Consider the following 20,919-nt stretch of genomic DNA (forward strand, 5'->3'; position numbering starts at 1 on the left):
TCTTTCCATCAAGATCTGCCAAAAGGATGCCAGAGGGATTAAGTGAATATTCTCTTTCTTTTCTTTCTCAATGCATATTCCCACTGGGCTCTTAGCTCTTCTTGCAGTCTCTGCACTGATCCACTGAAAGCCTAACAACCAACCAAGCCAAATTCCACAACATTCTTGACCAACCATAGTGTAGCAGTAAAAGTAAACAGTTTCTGATGCCTCTTTATAGAGGCAACACCTATTTGCCAAGATTTGACCTCCTTTTTGCAAGTTATCCAAAGGAGAACTCAGTCTTTACTATAGTTAGAGATCTGGATATTCTGGCTATTCTAGATGGCAGTTCATAGGTGTTGCTCACACCAGGATATCCAACTTGGATATCCCCATTCATGCCTTCCTGCTAAGCTTTCCATGATCAAAGAAAATCCCCTATTTAAAGTAACCTACTCTTTCGCCCCAAAAAAACAAAAGTGACCTTCTCTGCTGTCAGCATGAGAACAAATATACGGTACTACTCTTTCCAACAAAAGAAAGCTTGACAAAGCAATCATCACCCATCCTTAACTCGATGAAATTGTTGTGCACACTACTTATGTTTTGTCAAATTACTCTAGACACCATATCAGAATCCATTGGATCCATGAATGAATGAAATATGATCAGATTGCTTTCATATGTACCTTTTCCAATCCAGGTAAACTAAATATAGTGACTTCAAAAGCATCACTTCGCATATCACTCTCAGATAAGTTGCATAAATACAGGACATGATTCCTTTAACCTAAACTTTCTGGATTGAAAAAGTGCACACTAAAAAACCTAATCAGATTCTATTAATTTGATGGATTCACTGGATTTTAACAAAATGTCGAAGTAACTAATCAAGCACAACGGTCTCCACACCATTTTGCCAGAAAAAGGCGTAGGAATAGTTTGCCTAATCTGGTAGCAGAATAGGCATGTTAATCATAGATGAGAATGTCAACTTTTTGAGTGGCACAAGCTTATGGCATAAAACTGTTTTGAGATTGGAAGTGATTTTATTAACCTTGTCAACTATCTCAATTGTACGTTCCAAATTTAATCTACACCATTCATCTGAAACCAAATCTGACTATCAACCCCCACGGAATGGATCAATCAATGCACTTTGCAGTGGAATAAGTGAGTCTATGCCAATGAGAAATAAGAAATAATAAAGCGCCACCACATATGGATCACTCAGTGAAAATCAAAAGAATTAATCCATTTATAATCCTCTGTTTAGTTCGTTTATTCTTATTCTCTTTACAATGACAAGTTTATGAACTTCTTTTGGTACCTGTAATATGTGGGCAAGTGCCTTTTGGAACTTTTCTGGTGGAAGGTTCACCAGTCCAGGGAAGATGGGTAAAACCTAATCACAAACATAACCAGTTAGGTCTCTGTTTGATGACGACAAATAAAGCCAATAAAGCTGCTTTCTACCAGGCGATTGACAGTCCAAAGATTTCTTGGACTCAAATAAGGAAATTGCAAGGCACAGTAGCATAAGAAGATTCAATTACATTGATCCCCTTAGTGGGAAAGAATGTGGGAAAGAATCAGTTATTTGTGATTTTTTCCTCTCTTACGAAGATTGAAAGTTGTAACAAAAAGAATTGTGATGAGGCACCCGTAGCATGCAGATTTACAGTTTGAAACTGAAAGACAAATAACAAGGATGATAACAGAGTCAAATTCATACGAGCACATTTACTACTATATCACTTTCAAACGACAGTAATATTACCCTATGAGTTTCCTAGTGTTGGTGGCATACAGCAAGAATAGTAGTGGATTCCCAAGCAAATTAATATTTGTGCAAGAAAAAGCTGACTCCTGCTATTTAAATGGTGGACATGCACAATTGGCTATGGGCAATATTTACTTTGTAATGGAAACGTATCCATGCAACAAATCATTTTCCTGTCATAGATGCAGTTTAGTTAACAACAGATGGAATTAGCATAAACACGATCACAAAACTATTGTAGATCGTAAGCAAGTAACTATTACAAACAAAAAAGTGGGGAGGGAGAGGGAGAGAGAGACCTCGCTTTTGGAAAATGAGGGTAACATTGGGATGAGGATTGAAACATCCTGCACAAGGAATACTTTTAGTGGAAATTTACATACACAAATTTTTGCATTATGTAGTAAGAGGTAGAGATTGTCATAAGAACCTTCAGCTTAGTTTCATATAAATGTTTGATGGTGGTTATCAGATCTGGAGAAGGTACTGTTTCCTCGGTCAATATTTGCAGCACCTTACACATATATAATCATAAGTAACGACTTCAAAATAACAAGACCCATATTAACAAATAAAAACTCAGATGTATAACAAAAGGATTATACCAGCATCAAAAGATTTTCACTTCCTTGAGGCGGATCTGCTATTATTTGCAGCAATTCAGAATAAGATGACCCCAAGGCCCGTATAAGAATTGGGATTTGGCGATGCACAGCCTGCAACATTTGAGGAAACACACAACAAAGCAAACTGTTAATGGCAGTTGACCATTTCTCTTCATACTTTATTGTGTCTGAAGCACATCTGAAATCAGAGAGTAGAGATGGGTGAACAATATTTTTTCACCAATTAAAATTGCATATCTGAAATGCACACAAAATGCAACAAATACTTATAATCCTTCATGCTGAAGAGCACTCTGCTTACCATGTGCAAAGTGCAAGTCATGACTACCATGCAACCTAATCCAATCCAATCCACCCAACATGCTGATGCACATCAGCATGCAAATAACTATTTATACTTCGACCCAAAAAAAAAAAACTATTTATACACATCAGAATGGCATTCTCACTCACACAAAGTAAGAAACACAACAATAGCACAGAGAAATTGGATAAAGGAAGAGATCATCCTTTTAAGTACTAGATGAGTTCAGTAAAAGAGCTGTCAAGACTATGTCAAACAAAAGAGCAGTTAAAGCCAATTTAAATATTAGAAAAGCACCTGCTTGACAGGTCTTGGTGCTTGACCATAAGCATCAAACACAAGGCGAAGTAGACTAGGTTTCTGCAAGAAATACAATATCAGCATATTTTCGGTAGAGAGAAAAAAAGGACAAAAGAAACATCTCCACAAAAGTTATAAGACTATTAGACATTAAGTGGGGGCAACTACTGACCTTCATACACAAAGCAAAAAACAAAGAAACGAGTCGTTGAGCTTCAGACAAAGATAAAGAAGAGATGCCCTGGCCCAGAGGTTGTGCACCACCCGTAGATTCACCTTCAAAAGTTGCAGCCTCTGAAAATGGAACTTGAGAACTACTGCTGGAAGTACTCTGGCTTCCAATCTGTTAAAAAGATGTGAAAAGAATTTAAGCTGATGCGTTAAAGTACGAATGAGTTAGGGTTGTCGAACGACTAACGGATTTAACACGGGTAGAATGTTTTGGCAGATCGGGAAAGATTTTCAAGCCCGCGATACTCAGACAAGCAATCTTGCCTCAATCCGCAACACATATCTTAACAAATATGATAGCATTTCTAATCCAAAAGCTTAAAATATTAAAAGGAAGGAGATTACGTCCATATGAGCCATACTGAAAGTGTATTCAAGCAATGCGGGATATCACTTCAGCACCCATCTCACAAGTAAAATGGACTAAAAATGTATGAAGAAGGGGAAACCACATGTGAAATTAACTACTACACCACGTGTGCGGAATACTATGATGTTAGAATCTCCAATCCAAAAGCAGATGTTTGGTGGAAGGAGACTGGATGTTATAAAATCCTATTAGAAAACCTATTCAATCGAGAGGATAACACTCCATCAGAATCCAATGCTAATGCATGTATTTGTGACTTAAATTAGCAGTCAATAATTCAACCTAGGAGCACAAAGACCGCAAAAGTATCAAGCAATACCTCTATTGCACATCGCAAAGTAAGCTATTCTACATGCATCTTTATTACTAGTTTAGGCATTCTTATATCAAAACAAGATCAAAGGAAATAAAAAGAGAAAAAGCAATGTTCCATACCTTCCCTTCATCCGCCTGTTCATTCGAGCCAGGTTGGCAAACCTCAACATCTGAAGCATTCTGATTAACAGCTGAGAATAACATACTTTTTGCAAAATTCTCAATAGTTTCAGCAACATAACTCAGCTGAAAGAGTTTGTTAGCCACCTGTCCAAATGCAAACAGAAGAAAATATCATGACATAACAAATTATGTTCTGACATCGCAATGAATGCTGTTATGATATAATATAGAACCCAAATATACAAAAAAGTCCATGGAAAAGGTCAAAACATGTAGATACATCTTGAGCTTCCTTACCAGACGAATAGCTTTAGCTCGGATTTCCTCTTGTGAATGAAGAGCACACTGCCACGAAGACAAGTATCATTACAAGGTGCCAAGAGTAAGATCCTAACCAGCTATAACCTAGAGGTAACAACAATAACTGCTAAACAAGTGTCATATTGGGAAAACATTCAACTTTTAAGGACCACACCCTCTATCTAAGAAACTTACGATCAGATGTATTCATATTGTCTGTGCCAACAGTTTCTATGCTTATTATTTTGCAAACTGACTATTGTCTTCAAAGTTAAGAAGGTAGCTTACATAGACAGATGGTGTCCTACGAAATGACAACATTTGCCATGCTGGGTCAATTACTTAGAGAAAAGTCAGAAAGAAGATGACCTATTACCACTATTTGGATATAACAAAAACAAACTATGCCTTTCCCAAAATGCAGACGTATATTACATGAATTGTTTTATGTCATTGTGCTCGATTCCGGATTAATTCTTTTATAAGCTCCAGATAAACCAATCTTTTCTTATTTTCTGCTTCAACATCATTTTAGGCCTTCCCTTTTCCCTTTACCCAGGTTTCCATCTACTAATCCTACCTTCTCATAGAGCCTCCAAAGGTATACTTGGATGTAAAGGGTAATCAACAGTAATCTATAATTTGACTCTGAAATCTGCCTTTTCTGGAGATTAGGAGGTTGCAAAAATAGGTTTGAAAGAGAGAAAATGTCCTACTTTCCTTTTTCATAGAATCAAATCTACCAATAAGTAAACTGTTTCAAACTCCTTTTTCTGCCAAAAAAACCCACAAAAGTTGAACTAACGAACCTTGCAACAACATGCTTTAGAAGAAACCAAGTAATAGAAATCCACTATGACACGATCCTCTTGCTTCATGAAATCACAATTACAGATTGAAGGAAAATCAATTTGTAAGTACAAACCACTACTTTCTGCTAAAAATTTCTTTTCAGGTCAAAATCACTATATGTAGAGATCCTAGGTAGTAATCATACTTTTAGTTCTTACACAATCACATAAGCAAGAAATTGGCAAGCCAGAGTATAAGAAACCAAACACAAAGCAGGGTATAAGCTGAGGAAGCCAAGGAACTGTACTAAAAAAAGTCACAAATAGGCATCACAGCTCCAGTAAGTTCATTAATTTCATACTTTTCACCATGCAGTGTTGAAATTAAAAGATTGAAATGTTAAGAGTAGACCCATGAAGTACAAAAAATGTCTAAAGAGATTCTCAAGAAAAAGATAACCTTCAAAGCTATATCCAAGCAGGATTGCCTGCAATGAGAACGGCCCAAAATCAAACTCCATACAGCACCAAGGCCCTGGGTGACACGATCAGCATCACGCAGACTTTTTCCAAGGTAATCAGAAATGTCAGAATTGCAGAGATCATCTAGAAGTTTCAAGACAGAACTGGGCAAAACTGGAGCTTCACCAAGAAGTCTATTCAATGATTTGTCAGAAGCTGGAAACTTCAGTAGCAAAGATTCAGCCTACACAAAGAATGCATCAACAATAAAGCCTCACAAAATAGGAAGCAACATGCAGTGGGATGGACAAGTACCTACCACTTCCAAGAGAAATTTCTCGTATGTGACAGCATATACAGAGCTTTCAGCTGAATCAGATCCAGATATAGAATGTAGATAATAGAGGACTTCCAACACAAGCTCATGCCCCTGGAAGAGAGAGAGGTGAGCATTGATTATCAAACAACCAAGTTAAATGTATTACAACATTACACCAAGTCATCAGCAATAATCAAAAAAGTCAATGGAAATTCCACCAATACGTATAGATGAACAGACACAATATGCCAAATTATATGAATTGCCTAAATACCAATTCCTTAACTTTAGCTAGCATCTGACGAGTTACACAGCAGATCACCTAGATAAAATCCCTTCGAAATCTAACTAGCATCTAATAAATTACAGAGCACGCAAAATTAATCGAACAAGCTCAATCAAACTTAAATTATTCCTCAGGAAAGTCTGTTCTTCGACATATGTGCATGGGGTGTCAACAATTAAAGATCGAAGACCTATAGTCTTGAGCCTAGATTCGTGAAACTGCAAGGAAAACTAGGCCACACGACATCTCAAGTATCCAACACAAGATTATATATTTAAGGACTGGAAAAACAGTTTCTTTTTCAAACCAAAAACATATCCTATACATGTACCAAGGGGGTAGCACCTGCATGGAAAAGTTAAAAAGAGAGAAAAGAACAGGTTCTACAAAGTATAACAGACTATCCACAACGAAAAAGGGTTTTTCAGTGGCAAAAAAAGCTCAGGACCTGCGACCATCTATTCATCACCCCAAAAAAAATAGATGCTAGACTCCCAAAAACCCTCAAGTTTCTCTTCCTCCAAAGATCCAAAAAATATCTTCGAGGGATAGCAGCAAGTATCAACCTTGTCTCTTTGTTATTTACAAAATTCCAGTCCAGCTCAAATACAACCAAGCAAGATTTTTGGAATTCCTAAATACCAGCTTTTCAAAAAAATTTGGAGTCATCCGATAACAAATATACCGACAGGAGAGGGCATACAGTAAAAACTGAGGAAGGATGGAATTTGTGAATTTCTACATTAGATTTCAACATAGCATTTAGAGAGATAATACAAGAACCTTACAGTATTTAAGCATGTAAACATCAGAAACATGCTTGGGAGGCAGTAGCCATTATGAATTTGAATAGAGTGAAGCAAATGAACCACTAAGTTCCCAAATGTGAAGTACCTTTTGTAATTGGTAATCCTCAAGGATATGATTCTTCAGTATCCCAACTAAATCATCGTCTGCGGCACTCTGAATAAAAATGGTATGTTAGAAGCACATGATTTATTGATAGGATCGAAAAAGATGCAAATGGATTAGCCCTGCCCTACTAGTCAGACTAGAAATGGTATATCACTATATATGCGGTATAAGAATCCAAGCTTCACAACGCAAATTTATATGGAACTTGGAAAAAGATTACAACCAGCGCTTCATCATATACCTCCTCTTATATTGCAATTTCTACACATCCAGGAATAATTAGTCATTATACAGCATCACCAGTATGGAAGAGCTTTTAGTTTAGGTTTGCGATGTTTCAATTCACTATGGAGCTAATATCATTGACCCAGCAAGTGTAAGACAACCAAAACCTTTGTCTCATCAAGACTCCAAAAACAAGTAGCATACTTGTTGTCAGCGGATATCCCCTTGTTGGGCCCAAGACAACCTAAGAAGGGCAATAAAAGTAAGAGAAGGAACAAAAAATGCCGCTAGTAGGCATTCCCAACAAATATCCATCTTCAGGCTCACCATGGAAGATGAACTTTCTCTATAAATTGGGGAAACCCTAGTGAACCTAATGGTAAAGTCACCATGAGGCATATGACAAGCCTAGAAATCAAGACAGCATGCATCATGAACTCGATAAAGAAATATCATAGGATATCCTCTCCAGTTTGGAAGCCGCTTGCAAAAGTATAGTTACCATTAATCCCCTCCAAAAGAGGACTGAGTTAACAAGGATGTATCCTGTGAAAGCTGAAGCAGAAATATTTAGTCACATAATGTTGCATCATCGCAGATCACACTTGGTGAGATCTAGCTCTTCTATGATGAGTATTTCTTGGTGTGAGAAGCCACAATTATCCATGAGTTCTAAGCATGGAAAAGCTTCAAACTCCTAAAACTATCAATCATCCTTGAATTTTTTTTTCTGTTAAACACATAACAAATTGAGAGGTCACAAGCAAGACGAAAAATCTTGTTCATATTGCTCATCATGTCCTTCAACTTCTGAATAGACTTTCTTCCAGCACATAATAAACATTATAGACAAATGGGTCCTTAAGTTATAAAGAAGGTTTCTTGCGCCAAAGAAGAACATACTCGCTAACCAGAAGAAAAAAGGACAGACTCAGCTTCTTATGGGCAATAAAGAGGAGTCTGCTTACCTGAGCAACAAGTCGAGCAATTAATGACATCCCCATACAGCCACATTCTTTCCCATTTGGACGCTTGCATGACTCAATAATCTGCTTAAACAACAATTTTCTGATATTGGCTTCCTGTTCCCCATTGAGCTCGATATAGGATGGAACGACAGGCAGGTCCTTTCCTGTCTCCTCAAACGCTGCCATGTTCGCAACAGCTGGAGGACACTGATCTAATGCCACATTTGATGGTGTCTCAGATTCATCCATCTGCATGTCCTCTGCTTTCACTATATCATCCTCAGTTATTTGTTCAGAAGAAAATGCAACATCTGAAGAAAGACCAACTTCAGAAGTAGGTTCAGTTTCCTTAAAATCATCCGGAACCTCCTCTTTTGGAATCAATTCACTGGTATCATGCAAAGATGATCCCAAAATCTCATCATCACTTTTCTTTCTAAATATTAAAGGTGACGAAGCTGTTTTAACACCCACCATAACAGATAACTGTGGCTTATTCGAATTAGATTCATCCAATTTAGATTGCACGTCCCCAGAGTCATCCACAGTGGGTAATGCAGCTTCAGGAGGCACTACTAATCGTGGATCCTGGCGGCGGGGATCCTGGAACATAATTAACAACTTTTACGTATTCATTCATCCCATATAAATTACCACATGACATCAACTATAGTATCAAGTTAAGAAAACGAAGCACATGAAAAATAGCCGATAAAAGCTGTTTTACCCTTCTTGGATCACGTTTAGAATCTGCAGGGACGCTACTGACAATGGATGCTTCAGGAAATGATTCGCTGGTAATAGAAGCAGAAGAATATGGTATCTGTGTGGCGGACTTTGGAGATGGAATAGAATTTGCAGGAAGAAAAGAAGGTGCCATGACTTGTGCTGGACTACTTGCAGAACCTAACTGTCCAGTAACTTCGGATTTCCCAAGCCTTATTAAAGGTGGAGGAATCTTAGGCAAGTGTTTCATATTAGTTATCACAATATCGGCTAGTAAATCAGGATGAATTTTGGAAATAAGGATTTCAAGTGATTCGGCGCCTCTTTCTCCTTCGGCCAGCAAAGCACCAATCATAGCAATCATTTGTTCCACAGGTGACAAATCACCATTTAACATTGAAACATTGGGGGTAACACCATTTGCGGAGGTCGAACCATGGCCAGAATCAGCAGTTTGTTGACCTGGAAAAGTTGAGTTGGTATCAGCAATATATCGACCTCGCTTGGATGCCACTTCCAGATTGTGGGCTAACATTTCTTCATCTTGAGAAATTGGCCTTTTCTTAATCAAACTTCCATGAGTGGACATTTGGCTTGAAGAATGATCTTCCTGCTCATCAAATTACATCAATGAAAGAAAGGAGATTACAAACTTAGAGGTTAACGCTCTTCAAGAAGTAAACACAACATCAGTTTTAAAAACAAAATCAAGAAGATTCAACCTTGAGAAAACGGGCATCACGTGATGCACGCTCAGCATTTCTAGCTAACTTCTCCACTTGTCGAATTACTTGCTCTGCCGCATCCCCTGCATTCATTGCTCGTAGAGTCCCGAGCAATCTCTCCCGAGACTGAAAATGGAAGTCAATGCAACTTATCAGGCTTAAGTTGGCCTTGAAAAGCAGAAGATATTTTTCCAGCTCATTATTTTGGCTACTGAGATATTCAGATCAAGATTCAAGGAGTGCCCATAAGGAGCTGTAGGACTAACTTGTTCAAACATGCAGATCAACTACCAAATTATTATACGTACAAGATTTAAAGAACAGCTACAGTCGTTCAACTTGTGGGTATTCAAGCACCAAACAACTATTGCAGAAATAAGATGCAGCTACTATAGTAAATCAAGCGAGAACCCATACAAAACAAATAAAGGGGATAACCAAGCTCAAGTTAGACAAAGGCTTTTGGAGACAGACAGACAGACAGAATTTTTCCTCGACAGCGCATTACAGCATAAATTATATCTGAAATCAATTGAAGCCAACTTTTCACTCACAATTTCCCAGAAAATACTAAAAAAAGCATTAAAAAACACTACGAAGATGTACAAACAGTTAAGACGAGAACAACTATACCTCTAGAATGGCGGGACTAGTACACCTAAGAAATCCTAAAAAGGCAGTTCTCATTGAATAACGAACACTGGCAGCATGATACCCCTTCTCCGTTTCACAGTTCAAATTGAAAGCAAAAAGTGCTGAGAAGACAGTGCTGAAGTGTTGCGGCCTCTTTCTTCCTATGGATGCCAGACTGTCAAAGTTGAGCAACAATAATGATGATTAGAAATACAGAGAGAGAGAGAGAGAGAGAGAGAGAGAGTAATTCATAGAGAAACCGTATGCCATTGCCAACAAATGAAAAAGCAACAAAAGACTGTCCAGCATGAGACAAGACATTCCAAGACCAGATATAGATAAATCAATCTAAATTCACCCAAGGTCATGAATGTCAGTGCCAAATGACTACACAACACTGACTTCAAGGAAAAGAGGCCAATCAACAGAGAAGCGCACATACAACAGTTTCACATTTCTATTCCTTACTTCCTAAGCATCATCCAGCAGAAAGCTAGATGAGCTATAAATTTGGATATGGAGTTCTCAAATTCTAGCTATCAGATCACCCCACAATTCAGAACACATTGCTCTAGGTTTACATACAACTACAGAGAAGCGCACCAGACAACAGTTTCACATTTCTATTCCTTACTTCCTAAGCATCATCCAGCACAAAGCTAGATGAGCTATAAATTTGGATCTGGAGTTCTAAAATTCTAGCTACCAGATCACCCCACAATCCAGAACACATTTATCATACCAAGACGCCCAAAATTTAATCTGCTTCAACTCACAAGTTTAAAAATACTAGCAATTGATCAACCTTATTCAAACCAACAGGGACACCATGGATAGAATATAGTAGAACATTCCCTACCATAGACGCACACTTAACATCATCCATGTAAAAAGAAATTATCAGATGAAAGGCAACCATAAACAAAATGCACTTGACCGCAGATAAAAAGAAGCGGTCAAGAATAATAGACTTTTATGCCAAATAATGTAGCAAATGCAGCCGGAAATAGACCAATTTTATATTGATGACCAGTGGCTTACCATACATAAAGTGAAAAGTTCACTTTCAAACAAAGAAGATAATATCTAGACCCACGAGAAGAATTTAACTTCAATCAGTTTAACATGTACATCTAAACTCAATGACGAAAGTAGCAATCTCAGAGCAATTATCATGCTCCTGATAGGTGTTTTTCTAAAGCTTGATTAAAATACACTGGAGAAGATAGAAGGGCATCCTAGATAATGGAATTATCAAAACATCGGAGAACACAAAACTCCATATTCTCCAAGGTAAAGGGGAGACTTCGATTTCAAATGGTACAGAAATTTTCTTGAAGGAACAATATGAAGTTTAAAGTCAGATGATTAAACATGGTATCTGGAAATTATCACTTGAGCTTCTCATCTATCAAGCACCAGTAGGACCTCCTTTAGTTGCTCAGAATATACCCAAAAGATGCAGAATAAATAAATGCAGACCTCATTGGTCATGACATCGTAATTTTTCGCTATTTTTTATATGGGTAAGATGACAAAGGGATTATAAGAGTTGACCTAAGAGCTATTGAATCTTGATGGTGGTGGATTTCCACCAAGTCCTAAGACATGATGTGACCGACTTCATACCTCTCGAGTCTATTGTAATAATTCAATATTAAATCACACTTTCATTGAGCAGCTCAGCTTGAAGGTTGGTTGGCAACCATCCTATAAAATTTTACATGATACCGAGGCGGGAGCTTAGGTGTACAAAATCTCTCCAAGCCCCTTATTTCCTCAAACACCACTCTCCCCTTCCCCCCCAAAAAATAGATGAAAAAAGAACCAATAATGCATTTTGATTCTTTAGTCTTATGCAAATATCAGGCTACGCGTGACGCAGAGTATTAGAACACTTACGTATAAAACAACACATTTCTTTAACAAAATAAATTTTAAGATCAATTGGCTTTACATAGAACTGCTCTCAAGTATATTTTCAAGATCATAATCTTCAGGTGAAGCCACCTCTACAATACAAAGGTCATTTTTAGCTGTTGGAGGAAAATATATCCTTTCCCAACCTTGGCTAACATTAGGTGCTTCAAGCAAATTCAAATCACATAGGACAAGCCAGATGCACATGCATCAGTATGTACCGAGCTAGTACCCAGAAAAGAGCAAGAACCTATATAATCCATAGCCGGCAGCTAGCCACATGACAAAACCAATATGAACATCAGAGTGAAGTGCAGTGACTGATGAGAGAAGTCAAGAGAGGAACAATTCCAAGTCGAGGGAATTAGGCAATGACTAGTGCTAATATAAAGGAAAAGTTAGAGGTCATCTAGAGAGAATATTAAAGGAGATATCACCAGGGAAGCATGAGCATCATGAAGAAAGACCACCAACATGTATTATTGGAGATGAGCAAGAATTCAAATAGGCTCCTTATTATATCTATCTCTGATACAAAAAATAAAAAATGAAAAAAGCATATCTATGTCCAGAAAACCAAAAAAAGTGAAGGGGAAAAAAGAAGCAATATGACAACTGCAACAGTTGAGAAGAACATGACATGACAATTCCTAGAACAATTGATCTTAAGGAGCTCTATGCTACTGCACGCGACGTTTGAAAAGAGAACTAAATATTAAGTCAAATTCCGGTTATAAGCACCATAATTCTAGCCTGAAAGGTTGACAACACCAAAGAAAGTTAGCACAGTGGTTTTTGCTATGGATGTACCATGACTGGGAGTAATGGAACATGTAAAAATTCACCTTGTTTGATAAAAGGCAAATGAACACCGAGCAAGAGAAAACAAACTTAACTACAAAGTTGGACATACCAAAAGAAAGAAAACAGAAGTGCCACAACACCGGTCAAAGACTAAGTATAGCATTGCAGCATATCCCATCCTCTTCTTTCAGTGATAATAAAAAATACAATCAACACGAATGTGGAGATTAAAAAAGAACTTTTGGAAGGTCCTCCACATGTCCTCATGATTACCATAGCCAATGTCTTATACTACAGCTGCACGAAAATACCAGATATTCTTTTCTGGAATTTAGAGTTTAAGGTATAGATTGCTAATGCAGTACATCAAGAGATAATGTGAGAAGACAGCAGGTCGTTATATCAAAATCAGAGGATTATGTCGCCCTCATAGAATCTGAATCTCAGGAAAGATAACTTAAAATCAGATCATATACAATTGGCATCTGGACAAATTTGATTCCCCTCGATGTACACCAAACAACTCACGTAAAAACATGAAAAGTCGACATACAAATCCCTTATCCATCAAAATCCATTCTTGAAAATAAAATTAACCTGCCCTTGCTCTACAATTATTAGCTTAAGAAAAGGCATTACATGCCAGATACGTCCCACTTCCCACCTAGTGATCAATGACTTAAACATATTAAACCAATCAATTACCAAACACTATACCCAGAATAATTCTTGCAAACAGCCTATCTAGTTCTATCAGCACCGATGGATAAGCTGGACCAGTGCATGGGTTATCTACTGAAGGATCTCTACAGTAATATATAGCTGTGATTATATAAGTTACTATCACTAACCATTCTCAAGTGATAATACTCAGCAGATAACCAAAGAGTGTCTATTGTTTGTGAACACCCCGCGTCTGTTTCCTTAATCAGTCAAGATTCGTGCTAATGAGACAGTACATCTAGCATCTTGGCTTCCAGGAAATGCATACTAATAATTAGTACAGATATGTGTGTTTAAAAATGTCAGTAAAATCAAACGCGATTTCACTCATTTTGCAAATGGCCAATCTGGAAAGGACAAGTAGATGCAAATCAGTAAATCCGACATCTCTTCTGTATCTGTTTTCCTGTGAAATACCTATTTGACAATTGATATGGCTTTGGAGTACTCATGAAAAGAAAAGGAAAGAAAAAAGAATGTGAGTGCAAGCATTAGGTGAATAAGTCTACCAACATTTTGATGCAAAGACCCATCAACAGGTTTGAAAAACCGGCAAGTGCAAAAGATCAAGCCAAGCATATCAAGCCATCAAGATCCCAATAATAATTAATTCTGATCATTGAACATATAAAATGTGCATCAGCTGTCGTGAATAATTTGTACACATTCAGCTGTATCCAGGTACAGCAGAGAAAACTCAAAGAATGGTTAAGTAAATGGCCTATACGTCAGTTTACAAAGCATAAACTGCATCATTTGACCGAAAGTTTCTCTGAGCTCAAGGATGGCCATTATCCATTGCTTAACAGTCCTACATTGGCCAATGGCGCTCCGCAATTAAGCGCAGTCTTAACACTTCTAGTCCCGTGACTCCAAATATCTGAACCACCATTGCTGCAGTATCCAAAGCCATTAACTCCAAAAAAGAGAGCTGATCAGCATACTGCACTATTATCACGCACAAGCAGTGGAAGTTGTACTACCTGTTCAAAACTTCAGTGACATCTCCAATGTTTTCAAGATAATAAAATGGGTGGGAAAAAAAGTGGTTCTATAAACTACGTCTACACGATTACATGGCTTCACTTATTCTAAAGTTATTTAATAACATCAGCAACATGTTAAAGATTATGGTACAGCCACAAAAAGCATTCATCATACAAAAACTCGCTATTATAATGAACTACCAACTCAATGACCACTAATTGGAAATTGACGCGGTAAGGAACTATAGTCTCTTCCTGCTCCAACGAAACCAAAGCAAGTACCACAATTACCAGGCATATTCCCAATAATTGTAAAACTCAAATTCAGAATTAATAGCATAGCATTCATACAACTGTCAGTACGTCTGTTTGGTATTTTGGCGTATGGGTGTAAACTACATTCAGTTGGTATTGCACCACAGACGTATATTAAACAAATATTTCCAAGTGCAGGCATCAGACATACAATAGCAGACATGACATGAAGCACCTGCCATCTATAGGGTGCAAAGACCAAAAACGTGGTCAGAAAGGACAAGTCAATGGAATAATTGACTATAGGAACAAGCGGCAAACATGAACATTAAAATCTTCAGCCAGAATTAGGGGTCACGCTTGTACATGAAGTCATAAACAGCAACGACCAAGAGGTCCCGGCGTCTACCAAACAGATGAAAAACACTTCTAAACTCCAATTTCTCAAGGAGCAAAATATCTGATAGTATTAATGCCTAATAATACAACAATGACAGAGCAAGAAAAAAGCACCATCCATGTTCCCCCCATATACCACAACAGAGCACATTCAACTGGAGTAGCATGTGATATCGGTACAAGCTTCAAATACAGGACGCTGCTCCTGGAAGTTTTCCAAAGATGCCATTTTGTTACTATTTCTTGTCGTTATAGCTAGTTTCGATTGCTCTTTCATCTCAAAACCATCATGATAGCGTAAGTTTGAAATATGTGTATTTGGCAGTGTAATTTGCATGTATCTTCACAAAGGTCATGAACAAGTTAGATAAAAAAATAAATGACACACTATCTTTTGCACTCTAAAATAAGCTTGTAAAGGCAGTACCATGAATCCACTCAATAAACAAGCATGGGACGCATATTTCTCCATTTCTGTTTTTAAGAAGGGTGAGAATTTTCTGAAACTGTTCTTCACAAGCCCTCAAAAGCAGAGACTTCAAAGGCTGACAATCAGTAATCTCCCTATTTCTGATAACAAGCATATCTAAAAGTGATTGAGGGTTGCCAACTAATAGTCAGCAGGCAAAATCCTTTCTCAAAACAAGGATGGTCATTTAGTCCAAGAAAGTTTACCCAAAACAATAATGACAGGCATAATAACTCCAGCAAATCCTCTCTCAAAAATTAAAATTCTAAGCACACTACATAGAAACAAAGGATGAAAAACAAAGTTCTAGACACATCAGCATTGACTACAACCACGCCCTGTTACTTTACTTTTCTCATTGGCAATCTCATCAAGAAAATTGCCCAGCAACTGACCCACCCCAGACACTACTCAGCTCCCCGCTTGTTAAAATGGCGCATTTCCAATGTTCTAGGAGTTAGGAGTAAGATTCCAAAATCATTCAAACGTACACTGCCTCCAGCATCTACCAACTTTAAGCTAATTTTGAAAACTAAAATGCTGATTCCATCATCCGCCGGTTATTACTGAACCCTATATATTTCACAACAAGGATAATATGTCAACAGTATAATGTGAAGAAGAAAACATATAAAGGTGCTAAATGAATATGACATTCTGCATGAAGACTAACAGAACATTCAAGCTCACCAATTTATAACCGCAATTGCCAGACACCCCGGAAGACTACTGGCCAACATATCCAGTAAGTAGTCGAGGATCATCCCTGCTTCTGACACGAACAAAACGGGATCCATGATAGAGTGCCTCCCAGTGAGCCGTGAAATGTTAAACACCTGTCCACCTGTTTCAACCAAGTAAAGACAAATAACTATCCCATCAATTTCCTTTAAAAAGAATCAAATCGACAGAATAGAGTAAGCAAAAGGACAAATTGAAATATCTATAACAAAATGCAAACTGTGAAACAGTAAGCTGCTTATAGTAAGGATCAATACCTTCTGGCAGAGGTTTTCCCAAATCATTGTTGTCAGGTGTGAAAAGTAAGACATATCTCTCCAAAAATTTCAGTGCCAACAATCTTGTACTAATAATGCCAGGCTACAATATCAAGTCCATCAAGTTTCTAGTCAGACAATGGAATTCTTCGACATCAATAGGAAAGATACTAATATGGACCGAAATGGGTTTCAAACAGCCATAAATACCAATAACATAAAATCCACCAAGCAAACACCAATTACAATAGAAAAGCGCATGTTTTATGAGTACCAACAAGCTCCCAACAAATACCAATACCAAGACCCTTCAGACACAAAATTTTATCTATTTGCACTTTCACATGTAGGTCTATTACAAGAAAAGACGATTTTCTGCCAGGCACAATAACATATCTAAGTTCAGAATAAGCCTTCACCCAAAAGCAATCTAAGATTTACTTACTTGAAACTATGCATTAAAATATTATTGATTTTTCACGTATTGCACAACAAACTTAGAATCATAGATAAAATCTTTAAACTACATGGCATGGCATACCTAAGCAGTTGCCCTACTGCTGTTAATTTGGAACAGCAACAGACTGTACCTTCACTGGATATTTTGTGGACATCATCAGGTTCAGTGAGATGAAAAGTTGTAGGCATGGAACTAAGTCAAATCAAATCTATATAAATGGAAGTTCCTCACTGTCATATTTCTCTCCATAGTTTGATTTTTCTAGAGACAGATAAGAAGAGCATTCATTGTATAGACTACCCATGTTGTATACATAGATGGTTTCAGCCTGTATACTTTTGGTAGAACCTTCTATAAAATGTTTGACCATGCTAGGCTATGTAGCTCATTCTCTTCTAAATGATAACATGAAAATGTCAGCACCTCCTGTGTTCCCTATAGCGACACTTCGACACCAAACATAAAAAGAGAAGATTGTAATAGCAATAGTAACAAAATTGCAGAGTGCGTACAAAACTGGGTGTAACCTATAGAAAACTGTAAAACAAATGAAGAAAAGCAAAATTGTCGATGACCCTATATGCAGCCCTCCAACTCAAACAGTTGACCCAAAAAACAAAATAAAAAAACCTCAAACACATTAAGATCTAAATAAGTATTTGTTTTTATATGTGGAGATCACATAAAGTCCTCATTTGAACAAACTGTCAAAATATCATAAACACCCAATGCACAAATATAGTCAATTACTAGAACGATCATCTAACGTACTCCTCTCTTAGACGCTAGCTAATCATGGGTATTCCATCATACCAGGACTGCTTGATGAAAACTTCGAATTCTGCCATAGAAATGAATGTTTAATACTGAAAGAACCTCAAAAGGTAAGTTTCATTAACATACCTCCATCGCCTTGGCAACAATGTTATCTCTGAACTTGAGCATGGACAGCCAAATATCTTCAAGCCATCTCTCAATTTTACCACGGATGTTTAGCTGTTTCAAACAAAACGGCCGTGAATCATCTTTTTGAATAGCAAACCTTTTCTCATTATTTTACAGCGATAACTTCATCTTAACATTTTAAAGAATCCTATAGAAGTACTACAAAACATGCATGACACATATATAACTACCATTAAGACTTATTTGAATTAGGAACTCAATGTATGGAGTTCTAAGAGAATGGAAGGATCCAGCATTCTGCCATTTACAAGGAAATCACATGTACCATAGTGTCACTGAGATTTCATTATTCCCAAACGTGCAATCTATTTACAGTTTTCTACAGTAAATTGCATATTGCATACATTTGTAATGTAGGGATATAACTTAAAAGTACATTCAACCATCTGAAGGACACTACAGACAAAACTGTGCCAGAGTGGCATCACTCAAACATCTCGGAAACAAATGGCCATCAGAACTCCTAATTTAATGTGTGGGTGTGTGTGGGTGTGTGTGAGAGAGAGAGAGAAGAGAAGAGAAGACCTGCACTGCCATCTCCTCTAGAACTCTGCAAAAGATTTTGCTACCGCTGATTATAGATTGCTTAGCAACCATACAGTCAACATCTCTTGTATATGCCAGTAATACCGGCATTAACACACAAGAATGCTCCAACATTTTCAGTCCAAGTTCTTCAACAGTCCTAGTAACCATTGAAATAAAATTGAATAATAGAGTTAGAAATGCTAGATATGCACCACAAAACAAGAACTCTACCACAGCAACATCAGTAAATATAAGAACTCAACCATAACTAGTGGTGACCAATGAGATAAAAGGGCAACCGCATACCAAACAATGACTTCTAACACATACTGAATGACTCATATCTCCAAGCAAAACTAAGAGGAGTGATTGAAGCCTAATTTCCACTTCTCCCTCTTGGCATGACAAGCAAATACCAGGAACAAGAGTATCATTCTTAAGTTCTCAGTAGATCAAGATATATCCGGTCCTTAAGGAAATTATAGGATAGAGGCTTAGACAGATTGAGAAAGCCCACTAACATATTCTGTATTTCTCAAGAAGCAATCAAAATTGGAAGGAAATGATATTAGACAGAATGACAAGTTCCGTAAATCATATTAAATGTAAATCCTCCAAACTGCTTAATTCTTCTCTAGCTTACAACTAACTCAATAAAAGATATTCTGAGCGATGACATTCATTGAAGACAAAAGATCAACTGACAAATAGCAAATCTGTGCGATGCAGCTCAGTGGAAATGATGGCGTTTTTCACATGGAATCAAAAGACAATAAAAAAGGAAGAGTTTTACCAACCAAATCTAATATCTGTATCTCCTTAATCAATTCAATAAATAGTGATACAGCTCCACAAGTAATAAGCAACAAGGATCAAGTCACATACACAAATACACAACAAAGAGTTCAAGCACAACATCAGGATAAAAGCAACACGAGTTAGGACTCATGAAACTAACTCCATAAGAGATTTTCGTATAAGGCTGTCCGGCGAACACCGGAGCTTGGCCAAATGTCGGAAGAGATTGGAAGCTAAAGGAGGGTCAACAGAGAGTAAAGCATGCTTAGCTCGCTTGAGATAAACAAGTTTCGCCATCAAATTGCGACGATTGTTCACAGCATCAATGAGGGACAGAATATGGTCCCGGTCTCTTGCCGCCATGTGAACGGGAAGGAGCAGCGTTAGAGGACTAAGGAAAGCTAGGGTTTTGAAGAAGCCGCAGAGATTTGGTCTGAATAAATAGCTCTCTTTTAAGGGAAAGCGCTGAGGAGGGCACAAGAATGCCGCATTAACTATTAAAAAGCACGGAGGAGAATGGGGCGCCATGATACAATTAACGAAAGATGCCCTCAATAGATTCCTACAAACCAAATAGAGTAAATAAAACTCTTCTCAATTAACACCATTTGTATTTGATAATCCTAAAATGCAATAAAATATTTCTTAATCAATCTTCAATATCCACACAAAGGCCATAAAAGAATTGATTGCCCATCTCATATCTCAACCAAAAAACTCAGATAATTGATGTCTTCCTTGTTTACCTCCACAAATATTCTGAAATGACTTTGAAAAAGGCAAGTACACATTTCCTTATTATATACACAAATCATGACAGGAGAATTTAATCTCCACTTTCGACACGTGCACTCCCCCAACATCATTCACCACTCTATGTCTTTAACATGACAGGCATTCTCACAAGTAAGAGTAAGAGAAGTTGCCAAGAAAATTAGAAACAGTTAAGGAATGATGAACACCGACGGTGTTTCGTTCCCCATACCACCAAGTGCAAAAATTGTTAGGTCACCAGCTTGGCTCCACTAACGGGTCCGTAAGTAAATGAGTTATTTCCTTGAAAGGAGTTCACTGACCTAATGTTGGCTTCTTTGTGATTAAGAAATGCACTATGTTTTAAAAGTTATTCATATCTGTAAGTTATTGAAAGAGACCTTTTACACAGGAAAGTATAATGCTATCCATAGTTCATGCTATTCATCCTCTCAATATACCATTTCTGGAGAACA

General features: G+C 37.5%; 1 protein-coding gene across 1 annotated transcript in view; it reads right to left on the bottom strand.

Moving 5' to 3' along the window:
• Nucleotides 1–20,919, bottom strand: part of LOC115739503 — a gene marked incomplete at its 5' end in the record, with an annotated part of 29,375 nt that overhangs the window by 5,729 nt on the left and 2,727 nt on the right. The window contains 19 exons of the mRNA XM_030672624.2: nt 1,313–1,387; nt 2,065–2,112; nt 2,196–2,279; nt 2,371–2,481; nt 2,993–3,055; nt 3,168–3,338; nt 4,032–4,178; nt 4,332–4,379; nt 5,586–5,831; nt 5,907–6,017; nt 7,087–7,155; nt 8,301–8,903; nt 9,028–9,636; nt 9,749–9,877; nt 10,385–10,559; nt 16,631–16,784; nt 16,939–17,041; nt 18,302–18,394; nt 18,890–19,049. Coding sequence (XP_030528484.2) covers nt 1,313–1,387; nt 2,065–2,112; nt 2,196–2,279; nt 2,371–2,481; nt 2,993–3,055; nt 3,168–3,338; nt 4,032–4,178; nt 4,332–4,379; nt 5,586–5,831; nt 5,907–6,017; nt 7,087–7,155; nt 8,301–8,903; nt 9,028–9,636; nt 9,749–9,877; nt 10,385–10,559; nt 16,631–16,784; nt 16,939–17,041; nt 18,302–18,394; nt 18,890–19,049 — 3,199 coding nt within the window. The remainder of the gene's footprint in view (nt 1–1,312; nt 1,388–2,064; nt 2,113–2,195; nt 2,280–2,370; nt 2,482–2,992; nt 3,056–3,167; nt 3,339–4,031; nt 4,179–4,331; nt 4,380–5,585; nt 5,832–5,906; nt 6,018–7,086; nt 7,156–8,300; nt 8,904–9,027; nt 9,637–9,748; nt 9,878–10,384; nt 10,560–16,630; nt 16,785–16,938; nt 17,042–18,301; nt 18,395–18,889; nt 19,050–20,919) is intronic.

Source organism: Rhodamnia argentea, chromosome 2 (genome assembly GCF_020921035.1).
Source record: "Rhodamnia argentea isolate NSW1041297 chromosome 2, ASM2092103v1, whole genome shotgun sequence".
Lineage (NCBI taxonomy): Eukaryota > Viridiplantae > Streptophyta > Magnoliopsida > Myrtales > Myrtaceae > Rhodamnia > Rhodamnia argentea.